The 26,461-nt window shown below is 47.1% G+C and overlaps 1 protein-coding gene across 1 annotated transcript; it reads right to left on the bottom strand.

Annotated features, from left to right (window-relative positions):
• Positions 1-3,828: 3,828 nt before the first annotated feature.
• On the bottom strand, positions 3,829-26,147 carry Mtarc1 (mitochondrial amidoxime reducing component 1). The gene is made up of 7 exons (XM_036202840.1): positions 25,861-26,147; positions 21,710-21,883; positions 18,810-18,972; positions 16,968-17,108; positions 10,995-11,056; positions 10,837-10,908; positions 3,829-3,955 (listed from the first exon to the last, which is right to left on the bottom strand). Exons 1-7 carry the CDS (start codon positions 26,145-26,147, stop codon positions 3,829-3,831), a joined length of 1,026 nt encoding a protein of 341 aa, XP_036058733.1.
• Between the last annotated feature and the right edge of the window lie 314 nt (positions 26,148-26,461).

The following is a 26,461-nucleotide window of genomic DNA, read 5'->3' as shown; positions in this document are numbered from 1 at the left end:
AGAGATTTTTTATCCTCTTGTTTGAAATGAAATGATTTACAATGTTGTCATAATGTAGGGCTGGTGAATGTAGTGTGGTTGGTAGAGTGCTTGCCTAGCATGCATGAAGCCCTGGATTTGATCCTCAACACTGTCTACAACTGGGTTTGGTGGTGCACACCTGTAACCCCAGCACTCAGGAGGTAGTGCCAAGAGGGCCAGAAGTTCAGTCATCCTTGGCAATATGGCAAGTTTGAGGCCAGTCTGGGCTCATCAGACTCTACTTCAAAAAGAACAAACAAATAAATAAATCTGTCACAATAGAGCTGTCCCAACTCACTGCACCATATCTAACAAAGTGGCAGAGGTAAACTGTCTTCTTGTTAACACAAGCACAGTTAAAAAGGCATATAGACAGGTGTGGCAGTGAATATCTCTCAGCTCAACACTGGTGAGTCTCAAGCAGGAGGATTATGAGTTTAAGGCCATCCTGGGATATGCAGCTAGACCTTCTTTCAAAAATGTGCAGATGGATGGATAGATAAATAGATAGATAGATAGATAGATAGATAGATAGATAGATAGACAGATGATAGATACGTTAAGAAGGCCTGTGGTATAAAGACAAAGCTATCAGATGGAGAGAGGGCATCTCTCCTCAGTACACTAGGCATCCTTGGGCACTTCCACCACTGGGTGTTGTCATGAGGCCAGGGCTGTGAAGGGTCTAGTGGTGGGGTCACTTTATCTCCTACAGGTTTCCCATGAATGTGCCATGCCTGTTGAATAGGACTCCTGTGCTCTGCCACAAGTTTCTCTAGATACCAGAATGACGTTTCTCAAAGGGCCAAATGAAATACAAGCACATGTTGACACAGGCCTTTCCAAAGCCTTCAGATGGGCTGTTCTGTCTCTGAAGAAGACTGAGGCATGCTGGGCATCTCAAACTTATTGTTTCATGGCATTCTTTTATAAGAGCACACACCCCCCACACCCTGGCAAACTCAGGCTTTCACTCTGGAAAATGCAGCATAGCAGTGTGTGACCAACAATACTCCCTAGATGTCTGGTCAAGGTCATATCTGAGAGCCACTTTCTAGGAACTCAAATCCAAGTGATTCCTGACTTAGAACAGTCCAGCTGAGGACTTGTTGATTTGATGATAGTGAGAAAGTGGTATGCATTCAACAGAAGCCCTTAGATTTGAGGTATGGGATATGAGGATCTAAGTCCAGATGTTTAGCATCACATTAAGAAGACAGGTGCATCTGTAACTCCAGTCAGGGAGGAGGGGAAATGGACACAGATAATCTCAGGGACTCACTGGCCTGTCAGCAAATTAAAAATGGTGAGCCTCAGATTAACCCTGGAGGGGTTTATAGGAAAATATCTGATATTGACTTCTGGCATTTTTACACACAAACATATACACATGAAAATGAAGGTCAGGGGCTTGTTACATGACCCAGACTGGGCATGTGATGGTGAGTTTTGTGAATTTGACACAACCGAGAACCATCTGGGCAGAAAGTCTCAATGAGGCATCATCTACACTGGAGTGTGAAGAAATCTCACTGAGCATAAGCAAGCAAGGGAGTATGTATGCATTCATTTCTCCCCCTGCTCTTAATTTTGGGTGCAACCAACTCCCTCAAGTACCTGCAGCCTTGACTGCACATGATGGACTGTAACCTAGAACTGTTGGCTTACTAAGCCTTTTCTCCTCTAAGGTGATTTGGGTCATGGCATATTATCACAGTAATATAAACAAAAGGAGGGCAGGCCTCAGACTCACTGTATAGCCCAATCATGGTAGTCTGGTACTCTTGATGAGCCCCTGGCTCAGTCCTTCAAGGGCTGGGATTATAGGTTCACACCACCACACCCAGCTCCATTCTGCTTTCTTTCTGCTCTTGTGTGCCTAAGTTGCCACTTTACTTCCTGCTGGCAAGTTCCTAGGTCTTTCTGTGGAATGTCAAGGCAGCAAGCCTTCAAGAATACCCACCAGAGTAATTCCACAGTCCCACCCCTGCTTGGCAGCCCTGGGTTTCACCTCTTGGCCATGATTGCCCCATGAAGTTACCATGCATAGAACACCCGCAAAGGACAGATCTTTGGACCTGACCTCACATGTCCATCACTGGCGGTTGTGAGCTCTTTCTGAAGGTTTGTGATGGTCCTGGTCCTATATTTCAAGTGAATGTAATCAGTATCCAAAGTAAATGGGACATCAGCTTTGCCCTTAGCACTAACCCACTCATTAATTATAAAATAAACACTCGTGAATGGCCTTTAAATCTTACTGACAGTGGTCTTGAGCGATACTCGGAGCTTCCTGAGGTCACTGGCTTCTCTGTCTTCAAGCAGAACCCTTCATCCAGGGGACAGAAGGGAAGTGTTATGTGAGAAGGGTGTCTGGTACCCTCTTCCATTTGGGGGTTGCTCTGCAGTGCTAGTTCTAGCAACCCCACACAAGGTTCTGTCCAGAGACAATGAGGGGGTTCACCTGAAGTGGTGAGCCATGGGGAAGTGGATGCCATTTTCACAAGGTGTTAGGAATATGGGTCTAAGGCCAGTACGATGACCTGGGGTTAAGGGTGACTGCTGAGCCTGACCACCAGACTTGAATCTCAGCGTCTCACATGGTAGGAGAGAACTGACTTCAAGTTGTTCTCTGACCTCCACTTGTATATCATGGCACTTGCGCGCGCGCGCGCACACACACACACATATTTTTAATATATTAATGCATACATATATATTTAAAAATAAAGTAAAATTTTAAAAACAAGAGAAAGTCACCTTCCTGAAGCAGAGAAACACAGGGCACCTAGGAGATCCTCCAGTTCCTTCAGACAGAAATGTTTCTTCTACAGAAAACTAGATGCAGGCACAAGATGGCTTTTTTTTTTTTTTTTTTTTTTTTTTTTTTTTTTTTTTAACTCAAGGTGGGCTAAACTGTCAGTCACCACCACTAGATGGCGCCATATCCTCTTGGGGCCATTTCATTCTGTCCCTATGGAGAGCCATCATTTCCCTGGGCAAGATCAAATCTCATCTTAGACACCCAGGGAGACGTCCCTCCCTCTCTAATGTCACTGTTTGCCCCCACACACTAGGAAAGATTTTTGACTCCTTAGTAGGATGTGTAACACTTTGCTTCAAGGATAGAAAATCTCCTTGCTTTTCACAAAGCTGGGAGCCAGCCTGAATGCTCTAGAGAGCTGGTTTTGTACCCTGACATTTCAGAGGCGTTCCTTGAGTTAAAGGATCTATCAAGTCTTTACAGACACTTTCTACGGATTCAGAAGGATCTACGGAAAAATTAATCTCTCCAGTGCTTACTCTTTATTAAGCCTCTTCCAAAGCCAGCCCTGGGCTTGAGGAAAAAAGTAAAATGTCATCATTCCAACCTTACTTGGGAAAGTATTTAATTTCCATTGTATGCATGATGTCCAGGGGTAGCAAAACATTCTGGAACATTCTTCTGGCTTATACAGCCTTCCTCCTGTCTTTTTTCCTCTCCCCAAAGAAGGGTAGGGAGATGATGGACATCTGCTGCCTTGGCGAGAGAATGCAGAAGTAGAAAAATTACTCCATAATTATAAACAGAGCATTTTCATAATCCCTTCATTCTTCAAGAAACTCGATGGAGTCCTGCTAAGTCCTGCAAGACTGGATTTCTCTACTTTGTGTGCTGGGCCCAGGAAACACTGAGACAGAAGATCTGAAAGAGGAAAACTTGGAAATCACAGACTCAAAGAAAAGGCTGAAGAATCATTTCAAGTGATGTCAGTTTCAAAGATGTTTCTGAGAGACATCTGTTGTCCCCAGAACACGGAGTTCCCATCACTGGCTCAGAAGGTACACAGGGTCTCCCACTTTGACTGTCCCTGGATTTTCCAGAGCAAAATACTGCCCGAAGAGGGGTAGCTTTCCATACAACGATTGTTCCGAAGGGTCACACAGGCGGTAACTGCAACAGGAGAAGACCTTGTGAGTCACAGGGAACAGGAAGAACTTGAACCCCACGCGAGTTTGTCAGGGCTGAAGCAGGTGTCCACCCACCCAGGCAGGCTGTGCCTAGAACCAGGGTGCAGTCAGACCTAACAGCCCAGTACCCCCTGGGAAGGACCAGAGAGCCACAGGCCAGTTGGAAGCACCAAGGCATGGCCAAAGGTTACATCCTGATGGCTTTTCACTCTAGTGATTTTCCTTTTCCAGCATCAAGAAATTGGGTGCTCGGGGCTGGAGAGGTGGCTCAATGGTTAAGAGCACCGGCTGCTCTTCCAGAAGACCCATTCCGGCACCCATACCAGGAGGCTCACAACTGTGTGTAACAGTTGGATCACAGCAGCTCTGTGACCTAACTCTTCTTCTGACTTTGTCAGCACTGCACACACATGACACACAGACATACAAGCAGGCAAAGTGCTCAAAGCATAAAAAGAAATAAATAAGCTTAAAATGTAAGAAAGATTTAAAATTTTTAAAAGAGAAGAAATTAGATACTCCACATGCCTGGACGTGCCTATAATTTTTCTTTCCCCTCTCAACTCTTCCACATACATCACCTCATCCAAGGCCCTGAACAGACTGCCACCCCCTCCTTTCCACCTTTCCCTTCCTTGTTCCTGGCTGCCCAGATCAGAAGTCCTCGGAGAGTACCGTTTGACTCTGCTCCCTTTTTCTCGAAAAATGTTGCTGCAGACATGCCCATGCTACACTGGAAGTGTAATGTAGCAACTTCTTAGCCAACCTCTCTCCAGTTTTCCTTCCCCGACACCAACTTGGTATGGACACTATTCTATAACTGTCTTTTTATTTTTTTTCCAAAGATTTGTTTATTTTTATGTGCACTGGTGTTTTGCCTGCATGTGAGGTGTTTACTTTTATGTGCACATGTGTTTTGTCTATGTGAGGGCATCAGGTCCCCTGGAACTGGAGCTACAGACAGTTGTGAACTGCCATGTGGATGATGGGAATTGAACCTGGGTCCTCTGGAAGAGCAGCCAGGGCTCTTAACCCCTGAGCCATCTCTCCAACCCCATGACTTTCTTTTTTAAAAAGAGATTTCTTTGTTTTTACTTAGGTGTACAAGTGTTTCTTTGTACGTGTATATGAGTGTCACATGTGTGCAGTGGCTGAGGAGGCCAGAAAAGCGTGTTGGCTCTCCTGAAGCTGGAGGTACCAGTGATTATGAATGCTCCACATGGGTGTCAGAACTGAACCCAGGTCCTCTGGAAGAGCAGCTAGTGCTTTTCATCACTGGGACATCTCTCCAGCCCCATGCTGTCTTAACTTCACAGTGATCATGCCGTTCTTCAACTAGGAAACCCTCTCTGGCTCCCCAGTGTGTAAGGAATAACACTGTCCTTCCCTGCATGGTGTACAACGCCTCCTGCCTGGCCACGGACAGATTTCTCAAACCTTTCTCTCCTGCTACGTAGGGCACCCATGCAACACTGCAGGATAGATAACCCACTGTGCTCTAACCACCACCTGACTTGGTGACTCCCTAACTATCCCTCCTCCCCTTCCCCAAGCAGCAGGATCCCACCCTTTCCTCCAGGCCCAACCTGTCCCAGGGAAGAAGGCCACAGTCCCACAAGCCAGTGGCAATTTCCTGTTTCTCAATTTCTCTGCTCTTGCCTCTTTTTGTCCTACAGGTTCAGGTCACACATCTGTCTGTTCTACGGGACGGAGTGACCCTGGGGAACTCAAAGTGTGTCCAATTCCCTTGTCCCACTTACACCTAGTTCTGGGCCTCGTCAGTCACCCCTGGCCCACGCGTGCTTGTTGAATGGACAAGAGTATTGGTAAGTGACATTCTTAAAGACAGTATGAGGTCTTAAAGCTAGATGTGGTCAAGGAGACTGAGGCAGGAGGAAGGAGGCAAGGGGAAGGTCAACCTGACTACACAGCGAGACCTTGGGGGTGGGTGGGTAGGAAATTCGCCTTTGTCAGGCAGAAAACTCAAGAAGCCCTGAGCCAGTGTGGAAATATCACAGAAAGACCCTGCCTCCAGCAGGGGAGCTTGCTTCTGTTTCTCACTTAAGCTAACCCCAATTCTACAGCACTCTTCTATTTAAAGCATTGTTATTGAAAGCATTGATTTTGTTCTACTTCACCTTTAAAACAACACACTGTAAAAAACAGTTCTAACTACGCTGCTTCAAAACAGAAATGGCCTCTGAGAACAGAGGCCCAGACAAGACCCCACATGTTTGGGATGATATGGCCTTAAGCAGAAGGTACAGCCTAGGATAGCCTTGATCTTGGTCCTCCTACCTCTGCCTCTTTAGAGTATCTTTCTGGTGTGTGCTACCACAACCAACAGGGATCTAAATGTTCTGCTGAGGATGTAGACCTGAGGCAAGATCTCCTGTGGTCCAGATGGGTCAGGAGCTGGGTGAAGCTGGGAGACCACAGCACTCATGATTCTCTCCTGCTGCCATCACAGGCCTGTGCGACACTGTCCCGGCTTAGGAGGTGCTGTGGAAGGAAATGTGGGTCCTTTGGTATGCCAGGCTAGCACTCAAGCCCTGACCTACAGCACCAGAACGTATAAATGTGTGGGATTGTCAGAGAATAAATTAAAAACAATAACTAATAAAGGAGCAAAAGCTGAGCCTGTCTCCTCTGGAGCCCCCAACCTCTCCCCAGCTTATGGGATGGCAGTATGTCTCCCCGTTTGCTGCTATAGTCCTGCTACGGGACCTGGCATACTGCAGCCATTCAAGAGAGGACTGGATGGATGGATGGATGGATGGATGGATGGATGGATGGATGCATGGATGCATGGATGCATGGCTGCATGGATGGATGGATGCATGCGTGCATGGATGCATGGATGCATGGATGGATGCATGCATGGATGCATGGATAAAGCTGCTATTCTGGGCTATCTCAGCTTGCCTAGTGTTTTTCCTCATGGTACAGCTTGCAGTAGCCTTGGACCATGAACCCAAGCATCTTTTTTTACTTGCCTCTCTCCCTTGGTCACCATGTGATGAAGAGGTTTGGGGGATGGGGGAGGGAGGAGACAGCAATCATTTTTGTGGCTTGGCATCTCTTATTCCTAGGCTCTATACTGTGGGGCTGTGTGATCTACTTATCTCAGGGAAGTCCTGTACCTCTCACATACTTGCATATGCACCAAGCACTTCCCACGTGACTTCAATACCTGCTACAAAGCCTTTGATAGGAATGTGTGACTCACCTATACAGGTGAGTCTCAGAGCCAAAAACCTATGTGCCCAGGATCCTGTATCCAAATGCTAATCTGATACCAAAGCCCAGCCCGAGGATCAGGATTTCAAAGGTATCTCATCCTCTAGCAAGGATGCTGCCACTCCTCATATTTGCATCTTCCTAAGCAACCCTCCTCCCCAGGCCTGGTAAGAATCCGGAGATGTACAATCACTCATCTACCTTTAGCCTGGCCAGTTAGTTCCTGAATGCCAGGTGAGGGAGACAAAGTGAAGCCAACAGCGGCCCCTGGTGGACATCACTAGGTATTGCAAGAGGCGTATACCAAGCCTTTTCCTTCAATCTTGCCTGATGAATGGATCTTCTCTGGCTTTACCTATATATCTACATCTACATCTACATCTACCTCTACCTCTACCTCTACCTCTACCTCTACCTCTACCTCTACCTCTACATCTACACATACACATACACATACACATACACATACATATACATATACGTATATTCTATGTATTTATATCTATATCTTTCTCCCTTTCTATATAAATACATGTGCAACCTCTGTTGGTATTAACAAATTAAAGTAAGATAAGACCTTACTTTATAGCTCAGAATGACCTGGGACTATGTAGACCAGGTTAGCCTCCAACTTACGGCAATCCTTCTGCCTCAACGTCCAAAGTACTGAGACTACTAATGTCAGCGACCACAGTGAGCAATAAATTATATTTCAAAGAACATTTCTCCATGTATTTCATTTCAATGCATATAGAACACGCAATTACTCTGATATTCAAGAGATCCTAAAACATGCTTTTTAACCTAAACAGAGGTCTCGAAGAACTGGACATTGTAGCTCAGTGGTGCAGCTTCTGGCTTGAGGCTCTGAGCTCCATTCCAGCACTCAAAAATAAATTTTTTTCAAACTCCCTCTCCTCCTCCTCCTCCTCCTCCTCCTCCTCCTCCTCCTCCTCCTCCACCTCCTCCTCCTCCTCCTCCTTCTCTTTCTCCTCCAATTAGACATCTCCATCCTTACATGGCAGTGTGAACGGAAACATTTCATCATCTATAAAGTGCTGTGCACTAGTGAGGAGCAGGGGTGAGTGAGTCACACTGTCTTGTTCACACTGTCTGTTTAGTCACATCAGTGACCAGGCATGGCTACAGGCGAGGTCTCTGGTCAGTCCCCAGGTGGAGAGCACAAAGCCATGGGCAGTCCTATGTCTGAGACCTCTAGTCTATCTCCATGCCTGGGTTCTGAGGTGAGCATCACTGTGACGGCTCCCAGAGCGGGTGACACATAGACACTGCCTCCACCCCTTGCTACCAACCAGGTTAGATTAGGTGTCATCAAAAGAAGTCAGCCTCAAGAACAGAAAATTCCTCTGCCTTCTTCTGCTCTCAAAGTGTCAAATTGATACAGCAAGCTGTTAAGGACCAAGTGTGCTGGAGCCTGGGGGTCAGGACCTAATCACCTATTGAAGATGATACAAGTTGCTTTATTTCAGTTATGAGAAGTCCTGTAAATTCAGTTCTTACAAATATGGAAACTGAGACCTCAAGATCCTAAGCAGAGTAACAGAGTGCTTGCCTATCATGCCCAAGATCTTGTGTTCCATTCCCCTAAAAAACAAAGCACCTGCTTCAGTCAGTCCTTTAAGAAAAAGCAGAGTGGGGCTGGGAAATGGCTTAGAGGTTAAGAGCACTGACTGCTCTTCCAGAGGACCTTGGTTCAATTCCTAGCACCCATGTGACAGGTTACAACTGTCTGTAACTCCAGTTCCAGGGGACCCAACACCCATGGCAAAACACCAATGCACATTAAATAAAATTTTTTAAAAAAAGAAAGAGTAGAGTGATTCCATCCTCCTCCTTTCCCATGAGCAGACAACAAGCCTCCCCATGCTTGTTCTAACCAAACAATGCTGTTGTCCTAACCAGACAATGCTGGAATAATTCTCTGTGGTAGGGTCTTCCTTTGTCCAGCTGGGCTCTGGCCATATAGAAGCAAGGCCGGGCAGGTGGGGGAGAGGTCAGCCTCTCCACCCAGCACTTTCAATGCAAAGCAGCAGCAACCCCTGGGCACCAGCGATACCCGGAGATGCCGTGGAAGGGGCTGTGTGCCCCGCCTGTGATTTATACCCTGCAGTGGGGCCTCTCCCTGTCTGATTTATGACCACCTGTCCTGGGAAGAACATAATTCACTATACTCACAGCATTTTAAATCTCAGGGAGAGCTAGAAGACACCCCGGCTGCCTGCACTGTCTCCCTGGGTATTAAAAACAATTAAGGCAGGATAGCTAGGCTGTAAGAAGCCTGAAGAAGATCAGGAGGTGAGGATGGGCTCCTGTGATTCCTGCTTACTCTGTGTTTGGCGTCCATTATGCTCTTTCTACAAACATAGCCTCCCAAGAGAGGGGCTCTGACAACACAGAGAACCAGCCCCAATGCTTTGAGGAGTCTGTTCTCCAAGCACCAGAGCCTTTCAAGGTCAGAAGGAAAGGAAATCTGAGACCAGGGAGTGTTTGAGAGAGAGATGAAGAAATACAGGGTGACAACCAGTTCCCGAGTCGTTTGTCTGATGCACACAGAGACTTACCCAGTTTTACCCCATTTCTTTTATTTTATGAGGACGAGAGCCATGCCTGGTGGTACAAGCCTATAGTCCAAGCTACTCGGGAGACCGAGACAGAAGAACCACAAGTCCAAGGATTACCAAGGCTACAAAGTGAGCTCAAAACCAACCTGGATGACTCAGTGAGACCGTGCCTTGAACTAGAAAGTAAGAGCTACTTAAGAGCACTGGCTGCTCTTGCAGAGGGACCCTGGTTCAGTTCCCAGCACCACATGGCGGCTCACAACTGTCTGCAACTCCAGCTCCAGGGGATCCAACACCCTCTTCTGGCCTGTGTGGACATCATACCCACATACATGCTGCACAAATACATGAAGGCAAACACCCACACACATAATAATAGTATAATAATAATAATAATAATAATAATAATAATAATAATAACAAAATAAGAGGTTAAAAAAAAAAGGGTGGCTGGAGACAGAGCTCAATGGTAGAAGAGCTTGCCTAGCATTCCTGAGGACCTGGATCCAATCCCTAGAATCCTCAAACAGAACAGTCAGGGCCTGGCAGAAGGAGGTTTGCTGACAGTCACAGTATTGCAATGGCCAGGTCTCTTTCTGCTGCCCAGCCTGTCTTTCTCTTTGCTCTATTCCCTTGGTTCCATGGAAAATAAAAATACTAGATTCTCCATTGCTCAAATGTGGAATAGATGGGAATGAGAGCTGGCTGCAGTGTGTCTCTACCTCTGCCTCAAAGCCTGCTCCTCTGCAGTACCTGCCTTACATAGTGACATTTCCCGCAGTACCTTATAGGAGTCCCCTTTACTCTCTGGAGATACTTTCCAAGACCTCCAGTGGGAAGAGCAAACCATAAGCAGTATGGTACCCTGGACATACTGGTTTTTCTTCTGTACATACCATCTACTCAGTGGTCAGGACTCCCTAAAGCTCCCACTCTGCATGGGTGTGATATTTCCACAAGTCCTTTTTATAAACATTAATAAACATTAATGGTTCCTCGGACACCTGAACCTCAGGATGAGACCCCATCTGCCTGGTTCTACCTCTTCAGTGTTTCCAGAGGCTCCTTCCTGTCCATGACGCCGGTGTCCGGATCCACCGTTGTTAAAAGGCACCTAGACACAGATAAAGCATCGCACAGGGAACAGAACAGAGAGGCAGCCCTTGCCCCTCCCCCCACGGGGACAGGAAAGAGTCTCACCTGGAGCAAGCCATGACCCTTTTCAGTTCCACATCCCCAATGAGGAGCTCATTCCAAGAATCCTAGAAAGTCAAGAACAAATTCCCATGAGCACCTCTGGGCCCTCACCTGTGCAGTGACTTACGGGGATTCACACCTAATGATGTCATTACATCAGGGGTGGTGGTCTTCACCTTAATCTGGAGAGGCCAAGGGACACCCCACACTTTTTGAGTTCCCATTCTTCCTAAGCAATGTCAGGCCTCTCTCCTCTGTGAAAACTTACCCAGGCATGACATCCTAGGCTGGACCCACAAAACTGTATAATCTGAGCATGATGTCACACACCTTCTATCATAGCAGTTAGAAGGTAGAGTCAGAAGAACCAGAAGTTCTAGGGCAGCCTTGTTATATAGCAAGTTTGAGGACAGCCTGGGATACACCAGGCCCTGTCTCGAAAACAAACACTAAGTCATTGTGTGGCCTGGTGTTCTTATCTCCCATCCACCTCCCCTGTAGCTCCAGTGTCGAAGCTCCCACAAGGGATGACCTCTCAGGGGCTGGCCTGTGGGCAAGGCTAGTGGAGACTGTGCCTCAAGGTCAAGCAAGTCAGTGGACTGAGCCCCTGCAAACTCTCAAGTTCAGTGAGAAACGGGGTAGATACACGAAACACTGAAAATAAAAGGATATTCTCTTTTTAAAAACCCAGGGCAAATGGAGTGGTGCAGTGAGTTAAAGTGTTGGCTGCCAGCTAGCCAACTTGAGTTGGGTCCTCAGGGAGAGGGAGAGAACCAACCCACTCTAGTGAGCCGTCCTGTAGCCTCCATACATACACTGTGACACACACACACACACACACACACACACACACACACACAAATCAATTAATCAATGTGATAGATAATTAAAAGTAAAAGACCACAGAAATAAGTGAGGATAAGGGGGGAGTGTGTTAAATGTGTACATAAAAACGTCTCAGTGAAATCCATCATGTTGTAAATAAAAAGCACAACAGACTTCCAGGAAACTTAAGAAAAGCATTCTAACACAGCGTGCTCTGTGTTGGTTGAAGTACAGGCGAGGATCCCAGGATTCCGATGGCACACACCATGCGAGGTTGGCTTAGGAGGAGCCTGTAGAATAGCCAAGTGGGCAGAAGGGTGAGGGGACCCCAGCCAGGGAGGAAGTCAAAAGGAAGGCAGGGCTGGCCTAGTGTGCCTGAGGTCCTTCATCCCCAACTCCAAAAAGAAAAAGAAGGAAGTCACGCCTGAGAAGGCCAAAGGACATGGAAGGAGGTCAGAACTTCCCCGACAAGGGAGGAAGCAGAGCTGATGGGGGCCGGAAGCAAGTATCTGAGGTGAGCGAGGTGCTGGTGTCAGATCTGGCAAAAGAGTGTCCTAAGTTGTAGCCTTAGTCCTGATCATTCATGCTGTTCTCTATGGCTCCGGCATGAGTTTTGTTTGGCTAGGTTTTGCTTTTTATTTTTTATATTTTTAGACTTGATCACTTTAATTTATGTGCATGAGTGTTTTGCCTGTGCGTGTGTGAGCATACCATGTGTGTGCCTGATGCCCACGGAGGTCAGAAGAGGGCCTAGGATGCCGTGCCTTGGAACTGGAGTTAGGGATGGGTGTGAGCCACCATGTAGGTGCTGGGAACTGAACCACGCTCCTCAGCAAGTGCTTTTACTGCTGAGCCAGCTCTCCAGCCCCCTTGGCTTGATTTTAAGTTAACACAGGTCCTTTCTCTAGGTCACAATACGTTAGAAAACTGGGCACAGAAGATTCTAGTAACCACAGCCTGTTCTGTGAACATGTCTCCAGCAGGGGCCACTGTGGTAAGGAAACACATAAAAGGAAGCTGAGTCAGACCCTGGTTAGGGAATTAATTAGTTATGACTCAGAGAACTATTCCCAAAGCCTCTTGTAGATGGAAGAAAACTAGGAGGAAATTAAGACATAGAACACTTGGAGATGTGGCTCAGCAGTCAATTGCGAGCATTGCTCCTGTAGAGGGCCAACACTCAGTACCCAGCACCCATTTCCGGCAGCTCATTTATGTGCATATACATAATTAAAAATAAATCTTTATTTAAAAGAAGATTGTCAAGTGTAGCGTGTGTACCCCTTTGATCCCAGCACTCAGGATGGATTGCTCTGAGTTTGAGACCATCCTGGTCTACCTAGTGACTTCCAGGCTAGCCAGGGTCACATAGTGACATAGTGAGATGCTTCTCTCCAAAAAAAAGGGGGCGGGTTATAAAAAAGAAAATTAAGGTTAAAAAAAATTCCACTGTGTGGAAAGAACCTGTTTAGCAAAGGGAAGGAAGAGGAGAAAATCTGTTCCTACTGACCTCACACCAGGCCTGGAAAGGTGTTGACCCAGAGGAGGCCATGGGAGTCTTCCATCGGGACACACTGGCTGGAGGTAATTTCTCTGAGATGGGCTCGGAGTCAGAAAGGTCTGGACAGAGCCACGTCTGGCCTGGGTTTGGTTAACATTGCTGCAGGTCCCGTTTGCTGTTTGGAAAGCTTTTACGGGAAACAAGAAAGTCAGCTGTGCCCCAGTGACAGAAGAGCTTTGACTGACTTGAGTGTTGGAGAGGGGTAAGGACCTTTTTAAATTAATCACATATGTGGTTGGCTCTAAATTTTATTATTTATTTATTTTTGCATGTGTGTGCGAATGAGGAGGAAGAGGTCTATGTCCTGCCTTTACACAAGTTCTGGGATCAAACTCGGGTCGTCATGTTTGTGTGGTAAATGCCTTTATGAGCTGAGCCAGCTCACAGGCTTAGTATGGGCGTTTTTTGAGAGACGGAGAGCTACTGAAGGCTATTGAGCAAGGCAGTCACATTGAAAAGTGTAAGAGGTCCCACAGGGCCCCTGGGAGCTTGTCCCTTGCCTCTCCAGGGTTCAAGAGAGAACATTTTGTGGCCAAGACATGATGATGTGTCAGAGTCTGACCTAGCAGGTGGCCAAGAACTGAGAACCACAAGGCAAGTGCATGTGACTGGGCCTGGAAGGGGCAGGGCAGAGGGAGGAGGCAGAAGCAAAGGTCCAGGGCTAAGCTCTGTGAAACAGTGTTCTGCCCCAGGCAGAAGTTGGACCGTGAAAAGGACTTGGGGTAGGAGAAGAGCCTGAGGGCAGCCTGGGAGAATGGACCTTCTTTAGCAACAGAACTCAGCCCTTCAGAGGAAGCCCAGGGCTGTATGTACCTAAGGAGTGACAGGGTAAGTGACAGATTAGGCAACCTACAGGAAAATGGTGCAGATCACTGAGAAAGAGGGGGGGAGGGGGGATCACTGTATAAGGATGCAGGCAGTTCACTCACTGCAGAGTCACTGTATAAGGAGGCATGCAGTTCACTCACTGCAGAGTCACTGTATAAGGATGCAGGCAGTTCACTCACTGCAGAGTCACTGTATAAGGAGGCATGCAGTTCACTCACTGCAGAGTCACTGTATAAGGATGCATGCAGTTCACTCACTGCAGAGTCACTGTATAAGGATGCATGCAGTTCACTCACTGCAGAGTCACTGTATAAGGAGGCATGCAGTTCACTCACTGCAGAGTCACTGTATAAGGATGCATGCAGTTCACTCACTGCAGAGTCACTGTATAAGGAGGCATGCAGTTCACTCACTGCAGAGTCACTGTATAAGGATGCATGCAGTTCACTCACTGCAGAGTCACTGTATAAGGATGCAGGCAGTTCACTCACTGCAGAGTCACTGTATAAGGATGCAGGCAGTTCACTCATGCACAGACTACAGAGTCACTGTATAAGGATGCAGGAAGTTTACTCACTGCCCAGACACTCACCATCTTCATAGGAATGCACATGTTTGGATCTGAGACTATGCAAGGAATGTTTTCTATAAAACGCCAGAAGTAAGCTAGCTGGATGGCTCACTGGTAAAGACACTTGCCACCAAGTCTGAAGACCTGAGTTCAGTTCCTGGGACCCACACAGCTGAAGGAGAGAACCAACTTCCACAAGTTGCCCTCTGACCTCTACATGTGCACTGTGGCATGTACACACACACACACAAAAGAAACAAACAAATAAATACATAAATAAATACAATTTAAAAAAATTGTCAGGGATGGATGTGTGGGAATGGCATTCCTAGATTGCTCTTTCCTCCAGCATTCCTTGTCCACCTTCCATAAAAAAGCTGAGAGTCAGAATTAGTTCCCCAATATAAGGGGTTAGAATTCAGCCACTCAATCACTTGGCCGTCTTTCCCTGGAATCCAAGGAAACTGGAGAGGTAAGAGCCTCTTTCTTGTCTTCTCTGCCTCTCCCATTCTAAACACAAAAGGCATGATCAGATGTAAATTCCTATTGGAGGGCTGACATCTTCACTGGGTACCCATAGCTGGCCTCCATCACCAAGCCTCGAAGGCTTCTTGAAAGTTTTCCCAGGCACAACCACTTTTTATATAAGAAATTTTTATGTGATCCCCAAGCATACAGACATACAAAATCTGTATACAAATAAAACATTCATTGATAATAAATCATAACAACTATTTTAAAACAATTCTTCAGACTGCTTACCATTTATCAAAAACTAAAGTGATTATGTGTGCTAATGAGATGAATGTATTTGTCTGATCAAATATAATACAGAGATATTCTACTTGGATATGTGCTGAGGAGTGAAGGTAGGAAAATATTGCCTTTGTTTTTTTTTTTAAATAAAACTATTATGTTTCTGAAAGAGCAGAAACTTTGTATGCATAAGAAAAAATCACCACAATTCATAGCAAATGGAAGTCTCAAGTCTGAGCCAAAGCATTCTTTGGCTTGTTGTGTAGCATGTTGCAAAGTGCATGTCAGGTGTTTGCAACCAAGACTGCAGCAAAGTCATGTGATATGATATGGGTCAGGACTGGCCGAAACACATCAGATTCATTGTGTGTTTCTGAGTTGTTGCACATCATCACTATCTTGGTTACTTTCTGTTGCTGTGATAAAACACTCTGACTAAGGCAACATCTAGAAGGAAGAGTGTATTTAGGTTTATGGTGCCAGGAGCTAGAGTCTGTGCTGCTGAGTGAAAGCTGAGGGCTCGAACCACGTGTTGGGAATGCCACAAGGTCACACCCCTAAACCTCCCCAAATAGTGCCACTATCTAGGGATCAACTGTTCAAATGCCCGAGACTATGGGGGACATTTCATTCAAAACACTGCTATTGCCACATTCTTCACAATCCTCACATTCAGTTCCATCATGACCAGCGTCTGACTTCATAACCCATCAGACAGAGTAAAGTAAACATCCAAAGGCTGTTACAAAGACCAATCAGCTGCCAGGACGTCCCAGGACACTAGAACCAGCGTCATAGTTCTCCTTGCTGAAGGCCAATGTGGGATACCTGAGGGCCCAAGGAAGGGAGCCCTGGAAGTGTTTGGGAACACCATCATGCTGATAAGCACCCCACCCACTACCCAGTAGTCATGCTAAAAATGCTGGGCTTCTTCAAGGGAGTCAGCAACTAGGCAGAAACCAGGCAGGTGAGATGGGCAACAGGACACAACAAACAACCTTGTTGGTTCCATGAGTGACACAGACCATGTAGTCCATGCTGAGTCAACAGCCAATCTGCCGACTCAGGAGTCTCCCTGTAAGCCTCAGACCTCTGCCTCGCCTGTGTGCATCTTCTACACATTAGCTTTCGCTTCTTGGGTGGGTGCTCAACAAACCTAAAAGTAGAATATGGTGCAGCACAGAGACAATGAACAGCTCACTTCTAGCAGTAGTCTAATCCAACATTAATAACTGTTATGCTTTTGCTGTTGTTGAGATGGGGTCTTGTGTAGCTCAGGCTGACCTTGAACTCATTAGTAACTGAGGCTGGCTTTGAACTCCCAGTCCTCCTGACTCTATCTCCTGTGCTTGGATTACAGCGATGGATCTCCTGGAAATAACTGCTGCACCTTCCACAACAGAAAAGGAAAGAGGCTGTGCAGGCCAAATGTTACCTCTGCGTAAACGCCACATCCTGAAATGACAATGTTGGGCCTGAAGTTGGTCACTTTCACTCTCTTCTCCATCCTGGAGTTGAGATCTTCCAAGGATGCCTCAGAAAGGACCAAGAATGGGCTTGCATCTGAGTAGGCCACCTGAGAAGGAAACAGATATTGGGATACAATGTGGCCCAGAAATGCCTCATAAGGGACACCATAGGTCTAGTCCCTGAAAATTCAGCCCCCCAACACACACACACACACACACACACACACACACACACACACACACACACCTTTATAACTATTTTTCTAGTTCTTTACATAGAAATGTCACAGCAATTCAAAGCCTTAACTGGTCTTGCAGAACTGCATGACATTAAGAAGGGGTTGGAGAGAAGGCTCAACAGTTAAGAGCACTGGCTACTCTTGCAGAGAACCAGGGTTCAATCCCCAGCACCCACATGGCAGCTCACAACCATCTGTAACTCCAGTCCTAGGAGATCTGATGCCATCTTACAGCCTTCATAGGCACTACACATATATGGTACACAGACATACATTCAGGTATAACACCCATACCTATGAAATCTTTATTTTATGAACAGAACATGACCTCAGAGTTCGAGAGCTATCACTAGACATGTTTCCTTAAAGACATTACCTCACCTTCCTGAGCATCCATTTCCTTAGCTTAATAAGGTGGTCAAGTTTGATGGTTTCATTACATTTGAGAAAATACCCACTAGTTCTATAGGTGCCTATCTTTATGCAACCTTCAAATTAATGTGAAGTATGATTGTTGGCCCTCATTTTTTTAACACTAAAGTTATCTAGCCCTACCAACCTACATCATGATGAGTTCCTGCAGCCTTACGACTTGAAGAAACAACCTGACCATGTAAATTCTGGGGCTCCCCACACCTGTTTCACATACCTGCTCCACATAACTGCTCTGACCTGCACTTGTAATCTGACACATAGTTGTAAGAAAGCTAGAAAATTTGGACCCCAGTGTTACAGGAAATGATACCACTGTAGAATAAATAGTGCTGTGGAATAATCCTTCTGTACACTGTGAATATGTATTACTTTCATTGGTTAATAAAAGGCTGACAGGCTAGTAGCCAGGCAGGAAGTACATGCAGACACAGAGACTCTGGGAGAAGGAAGGATGGAGTCAGTGAGAAGCCAGCCAGCCAGCCACAGAGGGAGCAGAACATGCTGGAGGACAGGTAAAGCCACAAGCCATGTGGCAGAATGTAGATGAATAGAAACAGGTTAAGTTGTAAGAGCTAGTTAGTAATAAGCCTGAGCTATCAGCTGAGCATTTATAAGTAACATAAGCCTTAGTGTGGTAATTTGGAAGTGGCTGCTGGGATGGAAAACCACCTACAAAATAGTATTGTATTTCTATTGGCACCAGAATGCTTACATAAATAGGAAAGTAGATACTTCGGGGGAGTGGAGGCTCTCCCCAAATCAAGAAAAAAGGAACCCCACCCCTGTACCCATCCTGGCAGGAATGAGTATATTCCCAAGAGACACTTGTGGCTCTCCCTTTGGCTATGAGACTACAGACACAACAGAGCCCAAGAAACTGGAATACTCCCAAGGAGAGAAGAAAAGGGCTGGGGCCATGGTGTCCGCCGGGGGGTGGGGGGTGGGGGGGGGTGGGGGGGGTGGGGGGGTGGGGGGGGGGGGGGGTTGTCTCTCAGGAAGATGGCACACATTTCTGACAACTTCCAGAAAAGACTGGAACCTGGATAATGGTGACGGGGAGGACTTATTAGTTCCACACACCTCTGGCCCTCTATTTGAAGCCTGACTCCACCGAGCCTCCCACAAGCCTCTGACCTGGTCCTCGGGCCGGAACTGAGCCCTCATCTGGCGAGAACTTCTGGGGCTCATGTGGGGCTCGAAGTGTACTAGGCGCACGGACTGTGTCTTCAGGAAGCTGGTGATCCACTGAGCAGCCGCTTCTCCACAATCCCTGCCCTGCACCTCCAGACCATGCACTCTGCGGTGGGGACAGGGAAACAGGCAAGGACAATTCAGAGGCTCTGAGTAATGTAATACTGTATTCCTGGACAGGTCAGAGAGCTGCAATGGTCCAGCTGTGACATGGCCAACATCCCTTCTTCATCGGAGAACCTCACTTTAGCCCATGCCTGCCTCAGGGCCACTGTAGTCACAAAATGAAATTGAAAATGCTGTTTCGAGCCTTGCTTTTCTCATTGGCAAAAGCCACTGAATCTCCCTCCCTGAAGGGTATGCTTGGAGGGTGAAGGAAGATAATAGGTTTGACATGCACTGAGTTTTCAGAAGAACATAAGCAGGCTGGAGAGATGGCTCAGTTGGTACAAGCATGAGGGCCCAAAGTTCAACACCCCCCGCCCCCCAGAACCAAGCCTAAAATCAGCTGAGAAGAGCCTTCATTGAGGAATTGCCTAAATCGAGTTGGCATGTAGGAGATTGTCTCGACTGTTAATTATAGGAAGACCCAGCCCACTGTGTGTGTGTGGGGGGAGCGGTCATTTATTGCAGTAGTAGGCTTTGAACCCAGGACTTTGTACATGCTAAGCAAGCACTCTACCACTGAGCCACATCTCCATTCTTCTTTTTTATTTTTTCTTCATTTTTTTCAGACAGGGTCCCACTGAGTTAGTTGTCCAGGCTGCTATTTAATTTATGATCTTCCTGCCCAGCCTCCCTCCTGTTGGGATTACAGGCTGATGCCACCAGGCCTGACTGAGGTGAATAGACTATGGGTTTCCTTGGGCATTCATGTTTGTGTTGTTGTTGTTTTGTTGTTTGTTTTTGTTATTGGGGTTTTCTTTTTTTCTTTTCTTCCTTTCTTCCTTCCTTTCTTTCTTCCTTTCTTCCTTCCTTCCTTCCTTTCTTTCTTTTTGTTGACAGGGTTTCTCTGTGTAGCCTTGGCTATCCTGGAACTAATTCTGTAGACCAGGCTGGCCTCAAGCTCAGAGATCCACCTGCCTCTGCCTCCCAAGTGCTGAGATGAAAGGTGTGTGCCACCATGCCCAATTCATACTATACATTAATTAAAAATGCAGAAACAGGGTTGGGGATTTAGCTCAGTGGTAGAGCACTTCCCTGGGTTCGGTCCTCAGCTAAAAAAAGAAAGAAAGAAAGAAAGAAAGAAAGAAAGAAAGAAAGAAAGAAAGAAAGAAAGAAAGAAAGAAAAAAGAAAAATGCAAAAACAGTCAAGTGTGGTGGCACATGCCTTTAATCCCAACACTCGGCTGGCTCTCTGTGAGTTCAAGGCCAGCCTGGTCTTCAGAGTGAGTTCCAGGGCAGCTAGAGCAGTTACACAGAGAAACCCTGTTTGGGGGGGTGGGAGTGCAGAAACAATAACAAAGTATAATTAAGCCAAGTCATTGTCCCACAGTGGGAAAAAGGAAGTTCTAGCTGCAATTTCTTAGCTGCTAAGCCAGGTCCTGGAGCAGCCGCCTTCCCACAGCCCATCAGTGCTGAGGAGGTAGGCTTCTGTATGAGTTCCCCAACAATGTCCTCCTCCCTCCAACCTCCACCTGAACTCAGGACACCTCTTCAGTTACAGCTGTTCTTTTCCACTTTGCATCCTCCCCCTCAAGCTAAATATCATGTCTAATAGGGCACTGTCACAAGAGCCCTTTGCAAATACAGTCCTGTGACGGACTACAGGACTCCCCCTCTTCCAGGACACACTTCCTACCTGCCACTGCGCTTGGTCCTGGAGTCTTCAGTGGGGCTATTTTTCTCTTAGTTTCCTGTTGATGTGTTTTCGCCCCCATTGCTTTCCACATTAGACTTTAACTAATTAACTAATTTATGTTGGAGTTGGAGTTTAAACCCAGAGCTTCAAGCATGCGAGGCGAGTGTTATAACACCAGGTCACGTCCTCAGCCTGCCACATTGGGCTTTGGTGGCCCTTGTCCCTACACAAACTATTTCCTCATTTCTCCTCTCATGATGCAGAGGACTGAGTGTTGGAGGGAGGGTCATGTGCAATCAGCGGCTCACTGTTGATAAGCTGCTTTCTGGAGACACTCCCCCCCCCCCCCATTGCACATACTTCCTAAAAATTCCAAGAGTATATACACAATCTGGATTTCAATACAAATATATATCTTCAAATGTGTATATATAGGACATGAACGTGAAGAGGGACTATGCATGGGAGAAAGAGGTCTAAAGGAAAGGGGGGAAATTTTTCACATTTTCTGTTATATGTAGAATCTAGATTTAATTATCTGTCTATCTATCTATCTATCTATCCATCCATCTATCATCTATCTATATAAAGACAGGGTTTCATGTAGCCCAGGCTGGCCTTGAATCCACCACATAGCCAAGGATAACCTGAACTTCAGATCTTCCTGCCCCTACCTCTCCAGTGCTGGGATTACAGGTATGTACCACCATGTGTAGATAGCTATGTAGTATCTAGAGTAAATCCAGGACTTTGTGTGTGGTAGGCAAATACCCTACCCCTGAGCTGCATCCCCGACCCTATATATACATATGTGATATGAAATATTGAGACAATTATTTGCAGGGAAGAAGGAACCAATGGAGTGGTACAGGTCAAGGGAATACAGGGCTAATATGAGCAATATACAATGTGTGTAAAAATGTCGTAATGAAACCCATCTATTATTTTGTAAGCTAACTGTGTTTTTAAACAATGAAAGGCTAAAGTAAAGAAAAATGTCGTGCATATTTGGTCCCCCAGGCCAGAGGCCTGCTCTACTCACCTGCACTGGAGTAGTGGGTTTGTGGTGGGGGGTGTGATGGGCAGCAGCAGGTCCTTTGTGTAGGCTGCACTGAGAGTCAGGGTGTCATTGTCACAGGTCAGGGAAATCAGGACCAAGCGAGGTTCCTGCCGGGCAGTGACCATGTTCCCGTCTTCATTGATCACAAGCCAGAACCTGACAAAGCAAAACCAGCCCAGGCTGTCTCAGCCATTATCAGAGTCACAGTTACCCACCTCGTATTTCCTCCCTGTAAGAAACCTGGAGGGCGTGTGTGTGTGTGTGTGTGTGTGTGTGTGTGTGTGTATGTGTCTGTCTGTCTGTCTGCCTGCCTGTCTGTTTGCCTTGGCAGCAACCATGTATGTTAATTTTAAAGGGGCAAATAACCACTCAAGAATTAATGCATAACAGGTGGGGCACTTTGAATCAAAGAGGTTAATTATACTTCGCCCCAGTTGCCAGGACTTCACCATGTTCATTAAACATGTCCCAAGAAGATGTTAAAAATCCAGAGATTCGCCAGAAGCAGTGTTCTCTCAGGAACAGAAAGATGGAGTTGTTCCTCAAGGAGTTTGCAGCCATGGAATTCAGTGGAGCAACGTACACTACTTTTATTTATTTTTAGATTGTATATGTATGGTTGTTGGTGGGCATGTATGTATGTGTGTGCACCACATGCACGCAGTGCCTGCAAAGGCCAGCAGGGGGCATAAGATAACCTGGAACTGGAGTTACCAGTGGTTGCCAGCCTCTGCATAAGGACTGGCAACGAAACCTGGGCCACCTGCAAGAGCAGCAAGTGCTCTTAACTGCTGAGCCATCTCTCCAGCCCTGCTCACCACATGTTTAAATACTGGGTGCTGTGAATTCTGCAAGTTGCTAAGAAGGTCTAGTGTCCATCTTTACCATACTTTTCTAGCCCACTATTCCCCAGGCTTGGAGATACTTACTTCCTGAGAAAATGGTAACTGGAAACAGAAGAGCAGTAACTGTTTCCAGAGGAAGAACAGTGCATCCTCTCTCCACTGGCTGCCAGCGGAGTGAAGACTCGGGGCAGAAACTGAAGCAGAGGCCACAGAGCAGAGCTACTTACTGGCTTGCTCCCCATCATTTGCTCTACCTGACTTCTTAAACAACCCAGCACCGCCAGGCCAGGGGTGGCATTGCCTGCCATAGGCTGGACCATTCCACATCAATCATTAATCAAGAAAAATGCCCCAGAGACTGGCCCATAAGGCCAATCTGATGAAAGAATGTTCTCAACTGAGGTTCTTTTTCCCAGAGATCTCTAACTTGTGTCAAGTTGACAAAAAAATTACCAGGACAATATTTTACCATTTTATGTCTATGAATAATTGGGCATTCATAAGATCGAAATTAAATGCATCATGGGAAGAGACATGTGCAGTAGGAAAAAAAGCGTTTATATGAGCTATTATATCATCAATCAAGGTAAAGATCCACCCTCATTTTATCCCTTAGTTACCAGGTCCTCCTTCTCTTTATCCCCAGCCTGGAACAATAATCAGGCTTCACGTGGCACCTTTTTTTTTTTCTTGAGATAGGTGTGTTGGTTTGAAAGAAAATGGTCCCCAAAAGGAGTGGCACTATTAGGAGGTGTGGCCTTGTTAGAGTGGGTGTGGCCATATTGAAGGAAGGGTGTCACTGTGGAGGCGGTCTTTGAGGACTCTCTTATGCTCAAGCCACACTCAGTATCTCAGATCACTTCTTGTTGCCTGAGAGTCAGGATGTAAGAGCTCTCAGCTCCTTCTCCTGCACCTTGTTTGCCCATATGCCACCATGCTGCCATGCTCCCCACCATGACGATAATGGATTAAACCTCTGAACTATGAGCCACCATAATTAAATGTTTTCCTTTATAAGAGTTGCCATGGTCATGGTGTCTCTTCACAGCAACAGAAACCCTGACTAAGACAACAGGATTTCCTTGTGTAGCCTGGTTGTCCTGGATCTCACACTGTAAAACAGGCTGGCCTCAAACTCACAGAGATCTGCCTGCCTCTGCCTCCTGAGTGCTGGGACTAAAGGTGTGTGTCACCACCTGCTGGCTTCTGTCATTCTTGATAGCGTATTCCTCTAGAAGCTGTCCTGTTGCTTTACTTCAAATAATGTTACCAACCTCTCTGGCAAGTCTGTATGGGCCCTGGATTCCAGCTCTTTGCATAAGAGACCAAGAACCCGGCACAGACCCAGCCCAGACGTGGACCATGAGTAACATAACCCAGTTCAGTGTTGTGTGTAACCTTCACCACTGTTTCCAGACCTTCCATCTTTCCAAACTCTGCACTCATTAAGCAATGACTTGCCACACCTACCTTCTCCAGCCCCAGAGCCTCCACTCCACTTTCTGACTATGAATTTGGAGTCAAGCGATTGGAACTGAAATCCTGCACAGCTGGTCCCTCTGCCCTGCCCATTTAAATTAGTGTTCTGTTTTCCTTGTTCATCCATGTTATAGCAGGTGCTAGACCTCCACTCCTTTCCAAAGCTGGGTGACATTCCACCATTTGCATAAACCACATTTTGCTTGCTCTCCGAATCCATTGATGGACATTTGGGCTATGTCCACTTCTTACTTGCTGTGCATGGTCAAGTTTCAGTGTTGCAAAAAAAGCATCCCTTATATTCAAGCCCGTTCTGCACTCCTTCTGGGAACACATCAGAGTGTGCCAGTCTTTAAGCCTGGGATTGATGCCCAGCTCTCTAGAACGCTGTACAGACTTACCTGGAGAGTGTCTACCATTCTCTACTTTTCAGTGTAAGCTGCTGACTGCCTTTGCTATAGTCTCCCTGAGTGCCCCCCAGATAGCCTCCAGGACCCTTCCTCTGTTTCTCGGCACTTGTCACAGTCCCCCAGGGAAGAAGCTGATTATTATTATTGTTGTTGTTGTTGTTATTTTGGTTGGTTGGTTGGATTTTTTTGTTGCTCTTTATTTTCTGCCTAAGTCCCCTGGGAGCTTGTGACAAGAGTGACGAGTCTGCCACCACAGCTGCGGTCCAAATTCGAAACATGTTTTCTGAATCGACCCGGTAGTCAAATGCCAATGCCCTTTGCCTCTGGGGCTGACAGAAACTAAAGTCAATAAGCTACAGTATGTGAGACCCCACTCTACAAAGCTGGGAATGTTTAGGATTCTTGACTGCCTGAAGCACAGGTGAGCGGCTCACTTTTAAATTTTGTTGGGAACTGCTGTGTCTGGGTGAAAAGAGGGAGCGTTTAGTGTATTTTCAAGTGGGGGTTGGAGGGTAGGGAGCCTGGCAACCCGCCAGACGGCATTGGAGCAGCCACCTCCAGCCTCAGTGAACTTTGTTCCTGAGACCTGGAGAACTGCAAAGCACAAGGTGATAAGGGTCACACAAGACAAGGTCCACACCATGAGGAGGAACCCACCCACCTTTTGTAAAAAAGCCGCCTCAAATCAGCCAATGGACAAGAAGGGTTTGGAACAAGAATCCCCATTTCTTCTCCCTGAGCCGGTCTATCAGCGTGTCCACTGGGCGGACCTGGTCCCAGCTGGAGACCAGACCCAAGAGAGTAGAGGTGTCCTTCCCCGAAACCTGGGAGTCCAAGCCGGTCACTCCTCAGCCAGACTTTTAATCGCTGTTTACAAACTCTCAGTGGCTAAAGACAGCACAAACCTCAGGTTCATCCCCTCCCCCGCCCCCCTGGAGCCTTTCTTTATCTGACAAGAGCCTGGGGGAAATAACACTTGCAGATTGTTAATTTTCACTGCAAGAACGTGTTCAACTGCTGCAGTAACGATGTTCTGTGCCTAGGTGCCCCCTGCGCTCTGGGATCAATTGTCTTGGTTTCTCTATCGAGTTTAAAGTAAAAAGTTAAAAGTAAAGTGACCAAGGGCCAATCCCTTCTGGCTGTGTAGGTGGAGGGAGTTTGAAGTTTCTGCTTGCTGACTGGCCGGCGTGGGGCATGTCTCATAAGGAACACAAGATTTTCTCCTGGAAGTGAGAAACTTGCAGACTTCAGAGTTCCAACTCTCCCGAGATGGCTAGTGGAGAGTGAGGGTCACTACTCCCCCACCCGCCCCCCGTTTCCCGGCACCCTTCCCTAGCTCCTGGTCTCCCCGCACCCACACAGCCTCAGTCAGCGGGGCGCAGCGCCAGGCTCCTCGTACCTGTCCCGCAGGTGGCCGCAGCGCAGCCCCATGGCGGTGCACTCAGCCTCGCTCACCGACACCCCCTTGCAGGACTTGATCGGGTAGATCCAGAGCTGGGACACCGTCCCCACCTGCCGCAGCCGCCGGCGCCGCCGGGAACGCGTGCTACGCCAGGCCAAGGTCCCCAGCGCCACCGCGGCCAGTCCTAGCGCGGCGACGCCGAGCCAGGTGGACCGCAGCTGCCGGGGGACCCGGGATGCGGAGAAGCCGTGGAGGGCCAGAGCCCGGGAGCCAGAGGCACCCATGGCCGGAGCAGGGCGGGCGGGCGCTGATACACCGGCTGGACTAAATGCAACTGTCCCCGGTGGCCTGGGTCTGGGGCTGAGCCCAAGGGCCTCCTTCCCCACCAATCCAAGTTGAGCATCTTCACTGGCCTGGGCGGGAGATGGTGGCTCAGCTGTAGAGGTTCTCACCCTTTGTCCCTACCTCCCTCCTGCCTTTTCTCCCTCCCTCCCTTCTTCCCTCATTCACTCACCCCGAACCTCACCCTTCGATCAATCAGTGTAGAACAGTGTTTGCAGGGTTGTTTATTTGACCTAAAACACACAACGTTTGCCGA

The sequence above is a fragment of the Onychomys torridus genome, chromosome 11, assembly GCF_903995425.1.
Source record: "Onychomys torridus chromosome 11, mOncTor1.1, whole genome shotgun sequence".
In the NCBI taxonomy this organism is placed as follows: domain Eukaryota; kingdom Metazoa; phylum Chordata; class Mammalia; order Rodentia; family Cricetidae; genus Onychomys; species Onychomys torridus.
This window is presented reverse-complemented; position numbering and strand designations above follow the sequence as displayed.